Genomic DNA, 16,252 nt, shown 5'->3' on the forward strand with positions numbered 1-16,252 from the left:
TTTCCACTGCTTTGGATTCTAAACTTAGACTCCAAAATGGCACCTGTGGCACATTCTTCATCTGTGGTTTTCTTCCATCACACACTACGTGTGTTTTCTTTTTTCTTCATAAGAGTGGGCAGGGCTGCCTCCCATCAAGCCTGCCTTTTTTAACACATTATTTTAGTTAATGCATGTGCAATGATCCATAGAATCATAGAATCATAGAATTGGAAGGGACCTCATGGGTCATCTAGTCCAACCGCCTGCACTATGCAAGGCACTCACAACCCTATGCAATTGTGCGGTAATAACATTTAAAAGGTCAGCCACAAAAATGCTGCATTCTGACACTTGCAATCACCATGTGTGCCTGAAGAGAGAGCATGTGGGATGCCACGACCCAGCAGCTTATAAGCACGAAAATAAAGAATAGGTAAAGGTAAAGGTATCCCCTGTGCAAGCACCGAGTCATGTCTGACCCTTGGGGTGACGCCCTCGAGCGTTTTCATGGCAGACTCAATACGGGGTGGTTTGCCATTCCCTTCCCCAGTCATGACCGTTTACCCCCCAGCAAGCTGGGTACTCATTTTACCGACCTCGGAAGGATGGAAGGCTGAGTCAACCTTGAGCTGGCTGCTGGGATTGAACTCCCAGCCTCATGGGCAAAGCTTTCAGACAGCTGCCTTACCACTCTGCGCCACAAGAGGCTACTTAGCTAGAGGGAAATAAAGAATAGGCTGACGCAAAAAGAACTTTAAAAAAATCAACATTAGCCTATGAAAATTTCAGATCATAGCTCAGCAATGCAACAATGTACTGTGAACGCACAGCCCATTCCACCAAAGTATTTACCAAGGAAAAAAGGAAAACTACAACTTCAAAATCAGAATCAGATCTTTATTATGGTCACTGACCAGCGTAGGCAAAACCAATAAAAAAGCATAAAACAGCTAAAAGTGTAAATGTACTAATAAAATAGCTTAGACCATAACATGACTAAAAGCATAGATTAGATTATTACATAGAGAAGATTATTACATAGAGGAGAGCTCTCTGAATCATTAGGTGTAAGTCATCTTATGCTGAATTTTCACGGCTCCTGCAAAGAACCTGGCAACCCTATACGTTGTAGCACAATTTGTGTCTGTGAGCAGTAAGGAAGTATAAAATTGACCTGAATACCCTGGGAATCTATACAACAATGGTGAAATAAAAATGGATTGTATATCTTTATAGAACTGGCAGTGAAATAATATATATTCTGTTGTTTTTATTTGGCCAGAACGACAAGGACAATTCCTCTCTCTCTTAAAAAGGAATGGAGTTCTGGTGTCAGGGACTGTGCTGAAAAGACAAAACTATGTAGAATAACATTCTGGAGAGTTCTGCAAAACGGGATGCTATAATTGTTTCAAATTTGCATTGTAATGCAATCATGTTGATTTTTTTTTTAACCTTTGTACAGTGGGAAGAGGGGGTGAGGCAGGAAGAGAGAAGGGCAGTAGGTGGAGATAATATCAATAATTGGAGCCAGAAATGGGAGAGGAAGACAGATTCAAATCACAAAGTTTCTCATTGGGGAATCACAAATTGCCTTCCATGTATTTTGAAGATTCACAAACCATGCAGCAAGCCAAGATTGCTTATGGATCACCTTCTTGGGGGCCAGAATTTTGTATAGAAATTTTGCTGTTCCCCAGGGCTTTAAGACTGCAGAAATGGGTTTTACTTGACTGCGGAAAAAGTCTGGTTTATACTGCAGGACTAAGATCTGGAAGACCCCGATTCAAATCCATGCTCGGTCATGGAAGATCACTGCATAACCTTAGGGCAGGGTGTCTGTTGTGGGGAGAGGAAAGGGAAGGTGAATGTAAGCCGCTATGAGACTCCTTTGGGTAGTGAAAAGCGGCATATAAGAACCAACTCTTCTTCCTCTTCAGTAATATCAGGGCTCTCTCAGCCTCACCTCCCTCACAGGGTGTCTGTTGTGGGAAGAGGAAAGGGAAGGTGAATGTAAGCCGTTTTGAGACTTCTTCGGGTAGAGAAAAGCCGCATATAAGAACCAACTCTTCTTCTTCTACCTCTGGGGTGAAAGGTGAGGCACAAATGGAGACAATCAAATTAAAAAGTAGTTCATGAATTCAGCAAGGCACCTATAGAATCAGTAAAGCACATCATACAAACTTTTAAGGAACACGTGGCCTGTTTGTGCAAATCAGTTTGTTGCTGCGAAGTTGCAGAGTTTCTAACACACCTATCAAAGGGGTGATACTATCCTCTTTGGCCAAGCTAAATCTCTAAATCAGCGTGGATAAGAAGATGACTTGTTCACATGAAAATAGGCAGCAAACTTGGCATAGCAATAATTTTTACTAGGGTTTTGCCAACAGCGAAAGCGTACATTGTGCCATACACGTAAGGAAAGAGATAGGCGGATTTCAAGGGAGGCCTAACAGGTAGCCTCTCACATTGGCTGGCTGAGGTGTTACAGAAGCCGCCTTCAGTTGGAGTCAGAACTGCTGCTGGAACCGCTTCAGTACTGGAAGAAAAACACAGAGAAGCACATATAGGCTGCTGATAGTTCTGTTCTCACTGGTACAATTCTATCATACTCCCAACTGCATGCCTTTTGCTCCCTCTAATGGTCAATTCAATATTGCAATGGTTTATTTCCAGCATTAAAACATTCAGCTTTAATCTGCAGAGAAATACCGAAGGAGGAGGAGACTAAGCTGTTTTTTTTTTACCCCTCTTTTTGCTTCCTCAAGGAATCTCAAAGTGACTTACAATTGCCTTCCATTGCTCTCCCCACAACAGACCCCTTGTGAGACAGCTGGGATGGAAAGAGCTCTGAGAGAACTGTTTCAATGTCACCCAGGTGGCTGCATGTGGACGAGAAGTGATAAATCCAATGTGGTTCTCCTGATAAGAGGCTGCCAGTCTTAACTACAGCATGCTGGAAAGAAATGTGTGTAATATCTGATATATAATGAGAGGGAGCAAAGGCTGCGTGGAACAGTTCACCCCCAAAAAACAGCAAATGAATATGGGGGAAAGCCTTGTGTTTTCAACCCCATGTTTGCTTTCCTTTTTCCCTTGTTGGTTGGCTGTTCTCACCCATCATGAACATGCCATGCAAGACATAGAACAAAGGACTTAACAGTGCTACTGAAGGAAGCCTTCTCTATCTAACCATGCCTGATGTCACTGCACCCCTTCTGCACCCCCAAGTCACAGCCAAGTCCTCCCCTTACCATGCCATAATGATGATGGTGATGAGGAAGATAAGGATGATGAGGATGATGATGGCCAGGTCCAGGCCCTCCACGGAACATTCCAGGTGGGCAGGGAGGTGGGTGATGCCCATGATGGCCATGGTGGCCATGGTGGCCGTGATGCCCATGGTGCCCATGGTGGCCATGATGGCCATGGTGCCCATGGTGCCCATGATGGCCATGGTGCCCATGGTGCCCATGATGGCTGTGATGCCCATGGTGCCCATGGTTCCCATGATGATGTGATCCATGTGGAGGAGGCAAGGGAGGGAACCCTGGAGCCGGGCATGGATGTATGCCTGGGCCGGGATATGGCCCAGGGTGTCCAGGATGATGAGGTGGCATTCCACCTAACAGAGAGCAAAACAAAGCCATGGAATGAGGGCAAGGCACCATGCAACATTTCAAATAACCAAGTTTCTCACTACAAAATAATGGCAAAGATTATCTATCAATCATGGCCTTCTCTCGCCCAGCCTGCCTCAGTGAAAAAGATGCCTCAATCTCCCAGTGGTCCCCATAATTCCCAAGGCCTGTTCAAGTTCCTCTGGAACCAGGAGGCCCAGACCTCTCTGAAGGGATCTGTCTCCCTCAGGTTTTTTCAATGGGGGGGTTTCTCGACAGCCTTTGAATGATTTCACTGATTGGGTGGGAGTTCCTAAATCTGCAGAAAAGCCTGCAGGGCTATTTCTGGCATAAAGGGGCAATGGAGCATGATGTCACACCCAGTGGGAGTGTCCAGATGATGTCACTTCTGGTGACATGTAACTTCCTGGGGTTGTGGCAGTGAGGTGTGGCCTGCTGACATCACTTCTGGGGTTTCTTGAAGCCTGAAGCATATTTCTCAGTGGTAGGCAGGTAGAGAAAGGCCTCCTTGACCTCCAGAGTTTTCTCGCCAGGAGCCCAGTAGAAAAGAAGGTGGTTCCCTAGAGCTCCCCAGAGCTGACCTCAGTCAGAACTATCCAGAGGAGTGTACGTTAAACAGCATGGGACCTCCCATGCTCCAGCTGCTCTCCCATGGATGATGGAGCTCTTTAGATTTTGGTGGGATCCAAACATCTCCAACATGATGCTTGATTCAAGCTTTTAAAAACTGGGCAGGGCCAGATGAGTCTTTTGGCCAGGAAGGCTTCTAACTGGCTATAGAAGGTTTGATTGGCTGTGCAAAGTCCAGGGCCCCTAGCTTACAGGATCATGTGAACAAAGCAGCTTTATACTGAATCAGCGATAAAACTATGTACAAACGGCAACACTGTAATGCTGGAGAGCCTTTCTGGAAACAGGTTCTGTTACCCTTTGTAATCCGACAAATTCTTTTGCTCCGTTTAATCTCCTTTTATTCATATTGGCAGAAGACTTTGGAAAGAAATGTTTAGAGCTGATCCTGCGTTGAGCAGGGGTTGGACTAGAAGGCCTGTATGGCCCCTTCCAACTCTATGATTCTATGATTCTAAGACACTTTTGCCTGCTGGTCTACAGGCAGAGGGAATTTCCAGCACAGTGCTATGCTGACTTCTTCATTTAAAAACTTCTGCTTTTCAAATAAATATGTCAAAAATTGTACACATCAGCAGATAGAAAAAAATAACCTATAGGACAATAATACTGACACCAGTTGACTTTGAAACTTTTAGGGATTCCTTGATATTGTATGCCTGAAGAAGAGTCTTTGAAGCCTGTATCACATCCAGAATTCATGTGGCATACATGGTTCATATTGTAGAGACTTTTCTTAGACCATTTTTGTAAAAGGATCTTTAATTTGGTCAATACTTCGGGCCATTCCACAAAAGTTCAAAGTAGCAGGAGTGTGGCAAATTGTAATCGCTACTAATTTGCAGTTATGCACGACGTCGCACACAATCTGCCACACTCCTGAAACCGATCAGCAAAAAGCGCTTCGTTGTAGCGCTTAAAGGGAAATCCCAAAAAGTGGATTCACCCTCCAAAAAGCGCTACACTCTTGCAAGCAATCTGCAACAGTTCCGAAAAAGACCTGTGCATTCCCATTGCTGCGGTTTCAGCAAAGTCCCTCCCCCTGGCTCTCTCCTCTGATCTTCCGGCGAAGCGATCGCCATTTTTTTTTCCCGGAGCGAGTGGAGAGCAACGAACCAGCAAGCCTTCATTCACCCAGCGAGGCTTCTCCGGTTGCAGTCCCTACACAGAGCTGCTTTAAAGCTCGCCTCAAGTCACCAAGCACAACACAAGCCCCGTTTGCTATTTACCTTTATTTTCGGCAGAAAATCGCGCCCATGCACGGGGGGAGGGTATTTTTTTTTCACTCAGGGGAGTGTGGCAACGATGAATCACCAGCTCATACATCACCTGCCAGCTAGATGGGTCTCTCTGTTGCAACGAATCAACACAGATTCGTTGCAACATGTGTGTGTGTGTTTTTTTAAACCTGTTCTTAAAGGCAAAGGGGCTTTTTCGAAGCATGGTAACAACCGCCCATTGGCTGCTCATTTGATTGACAGCCAGGGGCAGGACAAAGCTCAGCAAATATCGCTTCCTTCCTAGCGATTTTTGCCGAGACCGGAAACCTGTGGGAAACGATTGAAATGCAACGGGATTCCACTACAAAGGCAGGTATGCATAACGATTAATTCCACTATTTAAAATGGCGTTTTTTCTTTCCGAAACCAATTTGCCACATTGATCCTGGTGCGGAATGGGCCTAGATGTCACATTTTTTTTCGTACTCTTTTTGTCTTTTGAGAAGGAAAGTATAAATTACACTGCTTAATGCACTGAGCCCAATATATATATATATATATATATATATATATATATTTTAATTAGTTGCTGGATATTTATCGTATATTTTATTGATGTCACAGTGCTGTCCAGAGTGCCCAATTCATTTCCCACATGAGCAAGGCGGATATGGGACATGCTAGGGCTGCCAGCCTCCAGGTGGCAGCTGGAGATCTCCAGGAGATCTCTGACACCCAATCTCCAGGTAGCAGTGATCAGTTTACCTAGAGAAAATGACCGCTTTGGAAGGGGGACTCTATGGCATTGAGGGGGGCCACATTGAAGTCCCTCTCTAAACTGTCCTCCTTATGCTCTCCCCCACACACACACACACACAAAACTCCAGGTATTTCCCAACCTGGAAACCTTAAACATACAACTTTTACCTGAGTGAGGGTTCCTCACGTCAAGAGAAGGTCTCAGTCTGCAATGTAGAAATACCACATTGTTAAAAGCATTTCCTACCTTCCCTTTCTCTTTTGTACTCACCTAAAGACACCACCTTTTGCCTCCCCAACTGGGCTCCTGGGTTTTATGAAGGGCGTATTTCCAGTAGGGAAAGATGTCCGGATGAGAGAAGCATAATCTCTATGAGATTAGGGTCTTTATTATGGCTGCAATAGAATCATAGAATCATAGAGTTGGAAGGGGCCATACAGGCCATCTAGTCCAACCCCCTGCTCAACGCAGGATCAGCCCAAAGCATCCTAAAGCAATCATTTTTGGACTACCACTGAAATGGGCCGATCCACCAGGCGCTTCTTACTTTCGTAACTATGGAACCGGCCCTTTGAATTCTTGCACTTCCGAAATGGAATCCTTTTAGGACTGACCATTTGGGAAAATAAAACCAGCGTCGGGTAGCACCTTTAAGACCAACAAAGATTTATTCAAGGCGTGAGCTTTCGAGCATCTGAGAAAGAGTGCTTGCACTCGAAAGCTCACGCCTTGAATAAATCTTTGTTGGTCTTAAAGGTGCTTCTGGATTCTGATTTTATTGTGCTACTTCAGACCATCACGGCTACCCATTTGAATCTATCCATTTGGGAAAAAGCAACCCTACACACATATACCCCCTACCACCCCCACCCCTGCCAAACACTCTTTCAACTCATTCCACTTTTCCACACCTTCAATATAGTAAAGAAACCCGAAACCGCCTACCGTACCGAAGGCCAAGTCTTTGGCGCTGCTGCTTCATTCTTGGCAGTTCATGCAGCACCTGGCCTTTGCTTATATACCCACCCACCCCTGCCCACCCACCCTCTCCTGGATGATGAATGGCAGAGCTCAGTTGCCCTGGGAGACCGAAGTGCCACAAAGAAAAGGCCTTTATCCGCTTTACTTCCTCTTCTGCTAGTCTTTCGGTTCAAAGTCTGCGCATGGTCGCGCTCAGCACGGTGCAGTGCGGCTCTGTTGGAGGGAGGGATTTTTTTTTTTAATCACCTGCTCAAGGAGTCATCGTTGGTCACTTGATCAGTGAGTCATCTTTGGCCTACCACCAGACCGGAAAGGAGACTTAGCAAGCAGCTGTATGTTTGACGTGGGAAAAGGCTAGGGTTGTCCGGTTCCCCACGGCACCCAGGAGGGGATAAGGGGGTAGTATTTTTGGATCCAAGTTGGGAAGCTCTTGGAGATTTGGGGGTGGAGTCTTGAGACAGCAGGGTCCTCAGTGGGATACCCTCTAAAGCAGGGATTCCCAACTAGGGGTCCACAGATCGCCAGGAGCTCCAGATGGGGTCCATAGACTTTCCCCTCCTGGCAAAATGGACTTGGACACAGACTAGGGTACCAGTCGGTTCCATTGCTCCCTCTCCCGTCCTCCTGATCGTGAATGAGTTCTCCCATGTTTTCTGTGCCTGGGAGGGGGCAGAGCCTGCATGCCTATTCCCATCTTCTTCAACCACCTCCTGTCTCTCCGCCCTCCGTCCTTCTTGAGCCTACCTGTCAAAACAGGTGGTGATGCCACTTCTGGGGGGATGCGGCCAGCAGACCTCATTTCAGGGGCTCCTAGAAGGCTGAAAAGTTATTTATTATTTCTTCACTGTCAAAAGGCTGGGCAAAAAAAATGATAAACACAGGGGCAGTTCATTTTGGGCTGACTAGCCCCACCGCTCTGGGTCCTGGTCCTCCCCCAAAGGGAAGAAATATTCTCTCCTGACTGCAGAAATTCTTCCTCTGCAAATGTACTGACAGTGTATTGGAGGCTTCAGAGGGTGGCTTTATGCTGGAACCAGCCCACAGAGAACTATGTATATAGCCAGCTGGAAAACGCCATAAGTAAATGGCATAGCAGTGCATTGTGGTCTCTGAGGTACCAGAGAGTCTGGCTGTACCAGCCACCAAAGAAGGAGGGAACTCGGGTCATGTTTAAGGTCTAGGCAGTCCCGTCTGCTACATATTTACAAAATCCTTCCCCCGCAGTAGTGCAGGGCCTGAACCCCAGCTCTCTTTGTACTCTGCGCTGGTTCGGCCTCACTTGGAGTCCTGTGTTCAGTTTTGGGCACCCCAGTTGAAGAGGGATGTTGACAAACTGGAACGTGTCTAGAGGAGGGCAACAAAGATGGTGAGGGGTTTGGAGACCAAGATGTATTAGGAAAGGTTGGGGGAGCTTGGTCTGTTTAGCCTGGAGAGGAGAGGATCTGATAACCATCTTCAAGTATTTAAAAGGCTGCCATATAGACGATGGAGCACAGTTGTTCTCTCTTGCCCTGGAGGGACAGACCAGAATGAATGGGATGAAATTAATTCAAAAGAAAATCCGTCTCAACATCCGGAAGAAGTTCCTGACAGTCAGAGCGGTTCCTCAGAGGAACAGGCTTCCTCGGGAGGTGGTGGGTTCCCCATCTTTGGAAATTTTTAAACAGAGGCTGGATAACCATCTGACAGAGAGGCTGATTCTGTGAAGGCTCAAGGGGGTGGCAGGTAACAGTGGATGAGCGATAGGGATGTGAGTGTCCTGCATAGTGCAGGGGGTTGGACTAGATGACCCAGGAGGGCCCTTCCAACTCTATGATTCTATGATTCTGTTTCCCTCCCTGATTTCCTTGTGAGCGAGGCTGAGCTGTGGGACAGGGATGAACAGATCTTAGTCACCCAGGGTGTGGCCTTGGCCAAGACTTGTGAGGGGACTCTTGAGATAACAAGAGTGTCAGAGTTTCCACCTTCTGGGAGAGAGAAGACTCCTCAGGTGTCACTTTTAGGGATGCCAGCCTCCAGGCAGAACCTGGGGATCCCCCAGAATTACAGCTCATCCCCAGACTACAGAGGTCAATGCCCCCCTGGAGAAAAGGGCTGCTTTGGAGCAGCCTTTTGACTGTGGAGGAGCCCCGGATATAATCTTTCGCGCTTTGAGGAGCCCTGGAAGTGAGGTCAACTGGCCATGTCTCCTGGAAGTGACATCACCACCCGTGAGGACAGGCAGATTCATGGAGGACTGAGGGGAGAGACACGGGAGGCATTTTAAGGCAGGAGGAGGCATGCAGTCACTGCTCCTCCCCGGCACAGAAACCATGAGAGTCCTCACTGATGCTCAGGAGGAAGGGGGAGGGAGCAATGCAAACTGCTGGTTTCCTAACTTGTACCCAAGTCCATTATGGCAGGAGAGGGGAGTCCATAGGACCCCTCTGGAGCGCACGTGGACCCCTGGGGGTATGTTGACCCCTAGCTGGAAATCCCTGCTTTGGAGGGTGTTCCAGTGCGCTCCCTGCTCTCCCCAGGCTAAATCCCCAATTCTCCAGGAGTTTCCCATCCTGGATCTGGAAACACCACCTCCTCATCCTCTGCTGGTGGGAACCCACCAAACCTAGCCACTCTCCAGGTGAAACATGCAGCCAGTTTGGTGTTGTGGTTAGGAGTGGGGACTTCTAATCTGGCATGCCAGGTTCGATTCTGCACTCCCCCACATGCAACCAGCTGGCTGACCTTGGGCTCGCCACGGCACTGATAAAGCTGTTCTGACCGGGCAGTGATATCAGGGCTCTCTCAGCCTCACCCACCCCACAGGGTGTCTGTTGTGGGGAGAGGAAAGGGAAGGCAACTGTAAGCTGCTTTGAGCCTCCTTCGGGTAGGGAAAAGCGGCATATAAGAACCAAATGTTGTTGTTGTTGTTGTTGTTGTTGTTGTTGTTGTTGTTGTTGTTGTTGCTGTTGTTGTTGTTGTTGTTGTTGTTGTTCTTCTTCTTCTTCTTCTTCTTCTTCTTCTTCTTCTTCTTCTTTCTTCTTTCTTCTTCTTCTTCTTGCTGTAGCACAGTGGTTCTCAACCTGGGGGTCGGAACCCCTTTGGGGGTCGAATGACCCTTTCACAGGGGTCGCTGCTGGGCAAGCAGCTTGGTGGTGTGGGATGCCATCTACACAACAGCCTTGCGGGGTAGATTGAGATAGAGCGTTCGTCAATCTGGAGCTGCGGAAAAGAGCGAGATCGGCATGACGGGACAAGAGGCAGAACTGAATTGAGAAAACCAGGAAAAAAACAATTTATATACAATCATGAGCAATGAATCTTCATGCCATTGGTCAGTTTCGGTTTAATTTCTGTGAAAGAACACTTGCATCATTTTATGGTTGGGGGTCACCACAACATGGGGAAGTGAATTAAAGGGTCGTGGCATGAGAAATATTGAGAACCACTGCTGTAGCATAATGCTAACTCTCCCTTCCAGGTCTCCCTTCCAAAATGGATCATGGATGAGCTGATTTGTTTTAAACACCCCTCCCTCCAACAAAGTGGCACTGCCCATGCTGAACGCAACCAGGCACGGTATGGCTCACCTTTGTGCTAAGGCGTGGACTCTGATGCAAAAGACAAGCAGTAAAGGAGGAAAAGCCAATAAGGGCCTTTTGCTTCATGGCGCTTCCGTCTCCCAGGGCAACCTGGACACTCCCATTAGCTATCCAGGAGATGGGGTGGAGTGGTGGGAGAGGCTGCTATATAAGCAAAGGCTGTTTCCCGTGTGAACCACCAAGAAGGAAGCAGTCTGAAAAAAGACTCTGCCTTTGGCACGGTAGGTGGCTTCGGATTTGTTTGCAATATTGAGCCTGTCAAAAAGCAGAATGAGTTGAAATGGTCTTTGGTGGGAGTGGACGGGCAGGGGCTGGGGGAGGTTCCAGATTGTCAGTCCTAAAAGGATTCCATTTTGGAAAGGCAAGAATTCAGAGGGCCGGTTCCGTGTTTAAAAACATAACAGCCTGCTGTTGTCACACCAGTGGTCTATCTAGTCCAGCCTCTTGGGCATGGGGACCAAGCCCTCTGAGGAAAGGCGGAGGGGCTAGGGAAAGTTCAGCCTGGAGAAGAGGAGGTGGGGAGGGGATATGATGGTTCTCTTGAAGTATCTGAAAGGTTGTCGCTTGGAGGAGGGCAGGGAGTGTTTCCTGTAGGCAGCAAAGGATGGAACCAGCAGTAATGGCTTATAGAACAGTACTTGTTGGATAGGGAAAGAATTGTCACGGTCAGAGGAGACCAACAGTGAAATCAGCTGCCTAAGGGGGTGGTGAACTTCCCTCCCTGGTGGTTTTTAAGCAGTGACTGGACAGATACTTATGGATGCTGAAGAAGAAGAAGAAGAAGAAGAAGAAGAAGAAGAAGAAGAAGAAGAAGAAGAAGAAGAAGAAGAAGAAGAAGAGTTGCTTCTTATATGCCACTTTTCTCTACCCAAAGGAGTCTCAAAGTGGCTTACATTTGCCTTCCCTTTCCTCTCCCCACAACAGACACCCTGTGAGGTAGGTGAGGTTGAGAGAAACCTTATATTACTGCTGATATTACTACACCAAGTTGAGATTTTCATGATGGTGGTAAGTTCCGTCCAGTCCTAACTGAGTTATGGCTACCCCACGAGGTGAAGACAAGAGACAAACAGAAATGCTTATAAATCTTTATAAAGCCTTATAAGCTGGGGTTTTATATTTGAAGAAGAAGAGTTCATTCTTATATGCTGCTTTTCCCTACCTGAAGGAGTCTCAAAGGGGCTTACATTCGCCTTCCCTTTCCTCTCCCCACAACAGACACCCTGTGAGGTGGGTGAAGCTGAGAGAGCCCTGATATTCCTGCTGGGTCAGAAAATCTTTATCAGTGCCGTGGCAAGCCCAAGGTCACCCAGCTAGTTCCATGTAGGAAAGCAAGGAATCAAGCCTAGCTCACCAGATTAGCATTCCTAACCAAGGTTAATCCTGCATTGAACAGGGTATTGGAGTCCAAGGGAGGCTACCACCGACACATAGCTGGGTATTGCAGTAAATGGCCTGTATGACCCCTTCCAACTCGTTGAAGCTATGATTCCAATTCAGTCATAGTGCAAAAACAATTACAGCAAGAATAAAGAGCCTGAGACCATAACTGAAATACTCTCATCTTTCCATCGTGGTGACTTTAAGTCGGTACCAAAAAAGGTGAGCAGGAAATCCTTCTAACAATGTGATATTTCTACATTGCAGACTGAGACCATCTCTTGACATGTGGAACCCTAACCAAGGTAAATGTTGGATGTTTCCATCTTGGGAAATACCTGGACCTTTTTTTTTGGGGGGGGGGAGGGAGCTTACGGAAGTCAGGGTTTGGGCAGCTTCAATGGGGTACAATACCACAGAGTGCAACTTCCAAAGGGTTCATTTTCTCCAGGTAAACTGATCGCTGCCACCTGGAGATCAGCTGGGCCTAGTCTGCACATATAGGATAATGCACTTTCGATGTGCTTTGGCAGCTGGATTTTCCTGTGCAGAACAGGAAAATCTACCTCTAAAGTGCATTGAAAGTGCATTATCCATTGTGTGCAGACTAGGCCCTGGTTTCTGTGTAAGCAGCTGTCAGTCTGGTTCCTGTGTACACCATTCTGCACAGTGCCCAGTATGTGCCAGGCACAGGGAGGTGTCTTTTCAAAGACTGCCTTTTAGTATGGGGGAAATTGTCAGGGTAACAGGTACGTGTTTCAAAGACTCTTCTTCAGGCATATAATATCAATGAATCCTTAGAAGGTCCGAAGTCAACTGGTATTGATATTATTGCACTGCAAGGTGAACAAACCGGTCAGTCCTAGAGGAGATCAGCCCTGTCTGCTCCTTAGAAGGCCAGATCCTGAAGATGAAACTCAAATACTTTGGCCACCTCATGAGAAGGAAGGACTCCCTGGAGAAGAGCCTAATGCTGGGAGCGATCGAGGGCAAAAGAAGAAGGGGGCGACAGAGAATGAGGCGGCTGGATGGAGTCACTGAAGCAGTCAGTGGGAGCTTAAATGGACTCCGGGGAATGGTAGAGGACAGGAAGGCCTGGAGGATCATTGTCCACGGGGTCACGATGGGTCGGACACGACTTCGCAACTAACAACAACAATGGGTTGTTTTTTCTATTTGTTGATGTGTAAAAAAAATTTTAAACCTCAAAGAAGTTCCAAAAAGTCAACGTAACACCATGCTGGAAATTTCCCCTGTTTAAGGTGCTGCAGTTATAAGTATTCAGCAGAGGAGCAGGCAAAAGTGCCTCCTGCCAATCAGCTATGAACAAGAGAAAATTAAACGGAGACCAAAAATGCTTTGGCACACAAAGGGTAAAATAGTCTGTAGTGTTTCCAGAAAGGCTCTCCAGTATCAGCGTGTTCTCCTTTGTCAATAGAGCTTTGTTGTTGAATCATTATGAAGCTGCTTTGTGGGTTCATGTGATCCTGTAAAGCTGGACTTTGCACCGCCAGTCAAATTTTCTGCAGCCAATCAGAAGCCTGGCTGGGCAAAAGATTTGCCTAGCCCTGCTCAGTTTCTAAAACCACGAGGCAAGCATCACGTTGGAGACCTCTGGATTAGGTCCTTAATCCTGATAAAACCTAAAGAACTCTGTCTTCCTTGTGACGGCGGCTGAAGCATAGGAGGCCCAATCTGTCTAGTGTGCACTCCTCTGCATAGTTCTGACTGACTTCAGCTCTGGGGAGCCTCCACCTCTTCTACTGGGCTCCTGGTGATTAGACTCTGGAGGTTAACGAAGGAGACTAGCTTTTCTCAAACGTTTTATCATTGAGAAACTCCTGAAAAATGCTTCAGGCTTCAAGAAACCTCAGAAGTGATGTCAGCAGGCCACACCTCTCTGCCTGGAAGTCACATGTCACCAGAAGTGACATCCCCTAGACACTCCCCCTGGATGTGACACCACGCTCCATTACCCCCTCAATGCCACCCCAACAGCCTACCCCACAAGGCTGGAACTCCTACCCTTCCAGGGCTGTTGAGAAACCCCAGGGTTTCATGAACCTCCCCGTTGAGAAAGCCTGAGATAGATCCCTTCAGAGAGGTCCTGGCCTGCTGGTTCTAAGGCAACTTGAACAGGCGCTTGCTTCTGGAGAATATCCAGAAGGTCTTCCTTTGGCTATTATGCAGTGTGCAAGGCCTTGCATATTATGGGAATTACTGGGATACTGAGGAATCTTCTTTCCTGTTTAAGGTGCTGCAGTTATAAGTATTCAGTAGAGGAGCAGGCAAAAGTGCCTCCTGCCAAAGCTATGAACAAAAGGAAATTAAATTAAACTACAAGTACAACGATATAGGCTATATATCAGGAAAAAAATTCACAGTCAGAGTAGTTCAGCAGTGGAATAGGCTGCCTAAGGTGGTGGTGACCTCCCCCCTCACTGGCAGTCTTCAAGCAAATGTTGGATACACACTTTTCTTGGATGCTTTAGGATGCTTTGGGCTGATCCTGCGTAGAGCAGGGGGTTGGACTAGATGGCCTGTGTGGCCCCTTCCAACTCTATGATTCTGTGATTCCTGAGTCAGGCTGGTCTCGATCAGGCGTTGACAGATAAGCATTATCATTTCTCATTATTCTGTAATGAGAAACTTGGAGAGTTTGCATAGGTGCCTTGCCCTCATCCCATGGCTTTGTTTTGCTTTCTGTTAGGTGGGATGCCACCTAATTATCCTGGATACCCTGGGCCATATCCCGGTCCAGGCATGAATCCATGCCCAGCTCCAGGGTTCCCTCCCCTACCTCCTCCACATGGACCACATCACCATGGGCATCATGGACATCACCCATCTCCTTGGCCACCAGGAATGTTCCCTGGAGGGCCAGGGCATCATCATCCGCATCATCACCATCTTCCGCATCTTCATCACCACCACCACCACCACCATCATGGCATGGTAAGGGAAGGATATGGCTCTGACTTGGGGGTGCAGATGGTGGGCTGCATGATCAGGCATGGATAGACGAAGAAGGTTTCCTTCAGTAGGACCATTATGTCTTTGCTCTGTGTCTTCCCTTTTATGCTTACAATGGATGAGAACAGCCAACCAGCAGGGCAAAATTGAAAGTAAACATGGGGCTGAAAACACAAGGCTTTTCCACATTCTCATTTTCCTGGTTTTTGTTGGTGGACTGTTCCACCCAGATATTGTTCCATCTGGTGGTAGATTTTATACCTATATTTCCACATGACGTAGTAGTTAACAGTAGTAGCCTTGAATCTTGAGTACTGGGTTTGTTTTCTCCACGCTCAGACAGCTGGGTGACCTTGGACCATCCATGGTTCTCTGAGAGCTCTTTCAGCCCCAGCTATCTCAAATGGAGCCTGTTGTGGGGAGAGGAAGGGAAGGTGATTGCAAGCTGCTTTGAGGTGCCTTCAGGTAGCAAAAATAAGGGTAACCCCCCCCCCCCCGCTCTTCTTATCCTTCTCCTCTTTCTTCTGTATTTCTCTGCTGATTTAAACGGAAGGTTTTTATACTGGGAATAAACCATTGCAATATTGAATTGACCATTTGGGGGAGCAAAACAAACACAGCACAGAATCTCACACAAAGAAACAGGAACTTACGAGCAAGGGAACTGAGAATGTGGAAAAGCCGGCAGACACAGGTCACCAAAGCAGCGGGGGACATAATAAAAATGAACCAACGAAAACAGAACTGTTTGCCAAGCTGAATGTGCTTCTCTTTATTTCTCTTCCAGCACTGAAGCAGTTCCAAGAGCAGTTCTGACTCAGACTTCAGGCAGCTTTTGCAACACCTCAGCCAGCCGGCATGAGAGGCTACCAATTAGGCCTCCCTTGAAATCCCCCTCCTCCTTCCTTACATGAAAGTCTGCAACTTTACAGCAATAAACTGATTTGCACAAAGGGGCCATGTGTCCCATGAAAGTTGTATTATGTGTATCACTGATTCTACAGGTGCCTCACTGAATCAAGGAACTACTTTTTAGTTTGATTTTCTTCACTTATGCCTCACCTTTCACCCCAGAGGTAGCCAAAGTGGCTGATCTCAATCTCT

The 16,252-nt window shown here is 47.1% G+C and overlaps 1 protein-coding gene and 1 long non-coding RNA gene across 5 annotated transcripts; one reads left to right on the forward strand and one right to left on the reverse strand.

The window, feature by feature from the left end:
- Nucleotides 1–858: 858 nt before the first annotated feature.
- On the reverse strand, nt 859–7,297 carry LOC143825753 (uncharacterized). 4 transcript variants are annotated; one of them, XM_077314053.1, is made up of 4 exons: nt 7,184–7,297; nt 6,401–6,438; nt 3,237–3,607; nt 859–2,521 (listed from the first exon to the last, which is right to left on the reverse strand). In XM_077314053.1, exons 3-4 carry the CDS (start codon nt 3,506–3,508, stop codon nt 2,311–2,313), a joined length of 483 nt encoding a protein of 160 aa, XP_077170168.1. In that variant the 5' UTR covers nt 3,509–3,607; nt 6,401–6,438; nt 7,184–7,297; the 3' UTR covers nt 859–2,310. The 4 variants fall into 4 exon arrangements, with proteins under 4 accessions (XP_077170168.1, XP_077170183.1, XP_077170175.1 ...); XM_077314068.1 differs by having other exon boundaries at nt 7,179–7,224; XM_077314060.1 differs by having other exon boundaries at nt 7,145–7,217.
- Nucleotides 7,298–7,478: 181 nt separating this feature from the next.
- On the forward strand, nt 7,479–16,122 carry LOC143825775 (uncharacterized). The gene is made up of 5 exons (XR_013226985.1): nt 7,479–7,493; nt 10,675–11,016; nt 12,443–12,480; nt 14,886–15,130; nt 15,936–16,122. It is a non-coding gene; the product is annotated as an uncharacterized LOC143825775 (long non-coding RNA).
- The last annotated feature ends 130 nt before the right edge of the window (nt 16,123–16,252 follow it).

Source organism: Paroedura picta, chromosome 1, assembly GCF_049243985.1.
Source record: "Paroedura picta isolate Pp20150507F chromosome 1, Ppicta_v3.0, whole genome shotgun sequence".
Lineage (NCBI taxonomy): Eukaryota > Metazoa > Chordata > Lepidosauria > Squamata > Gekkonidae > Paroedura > Paroedura picta.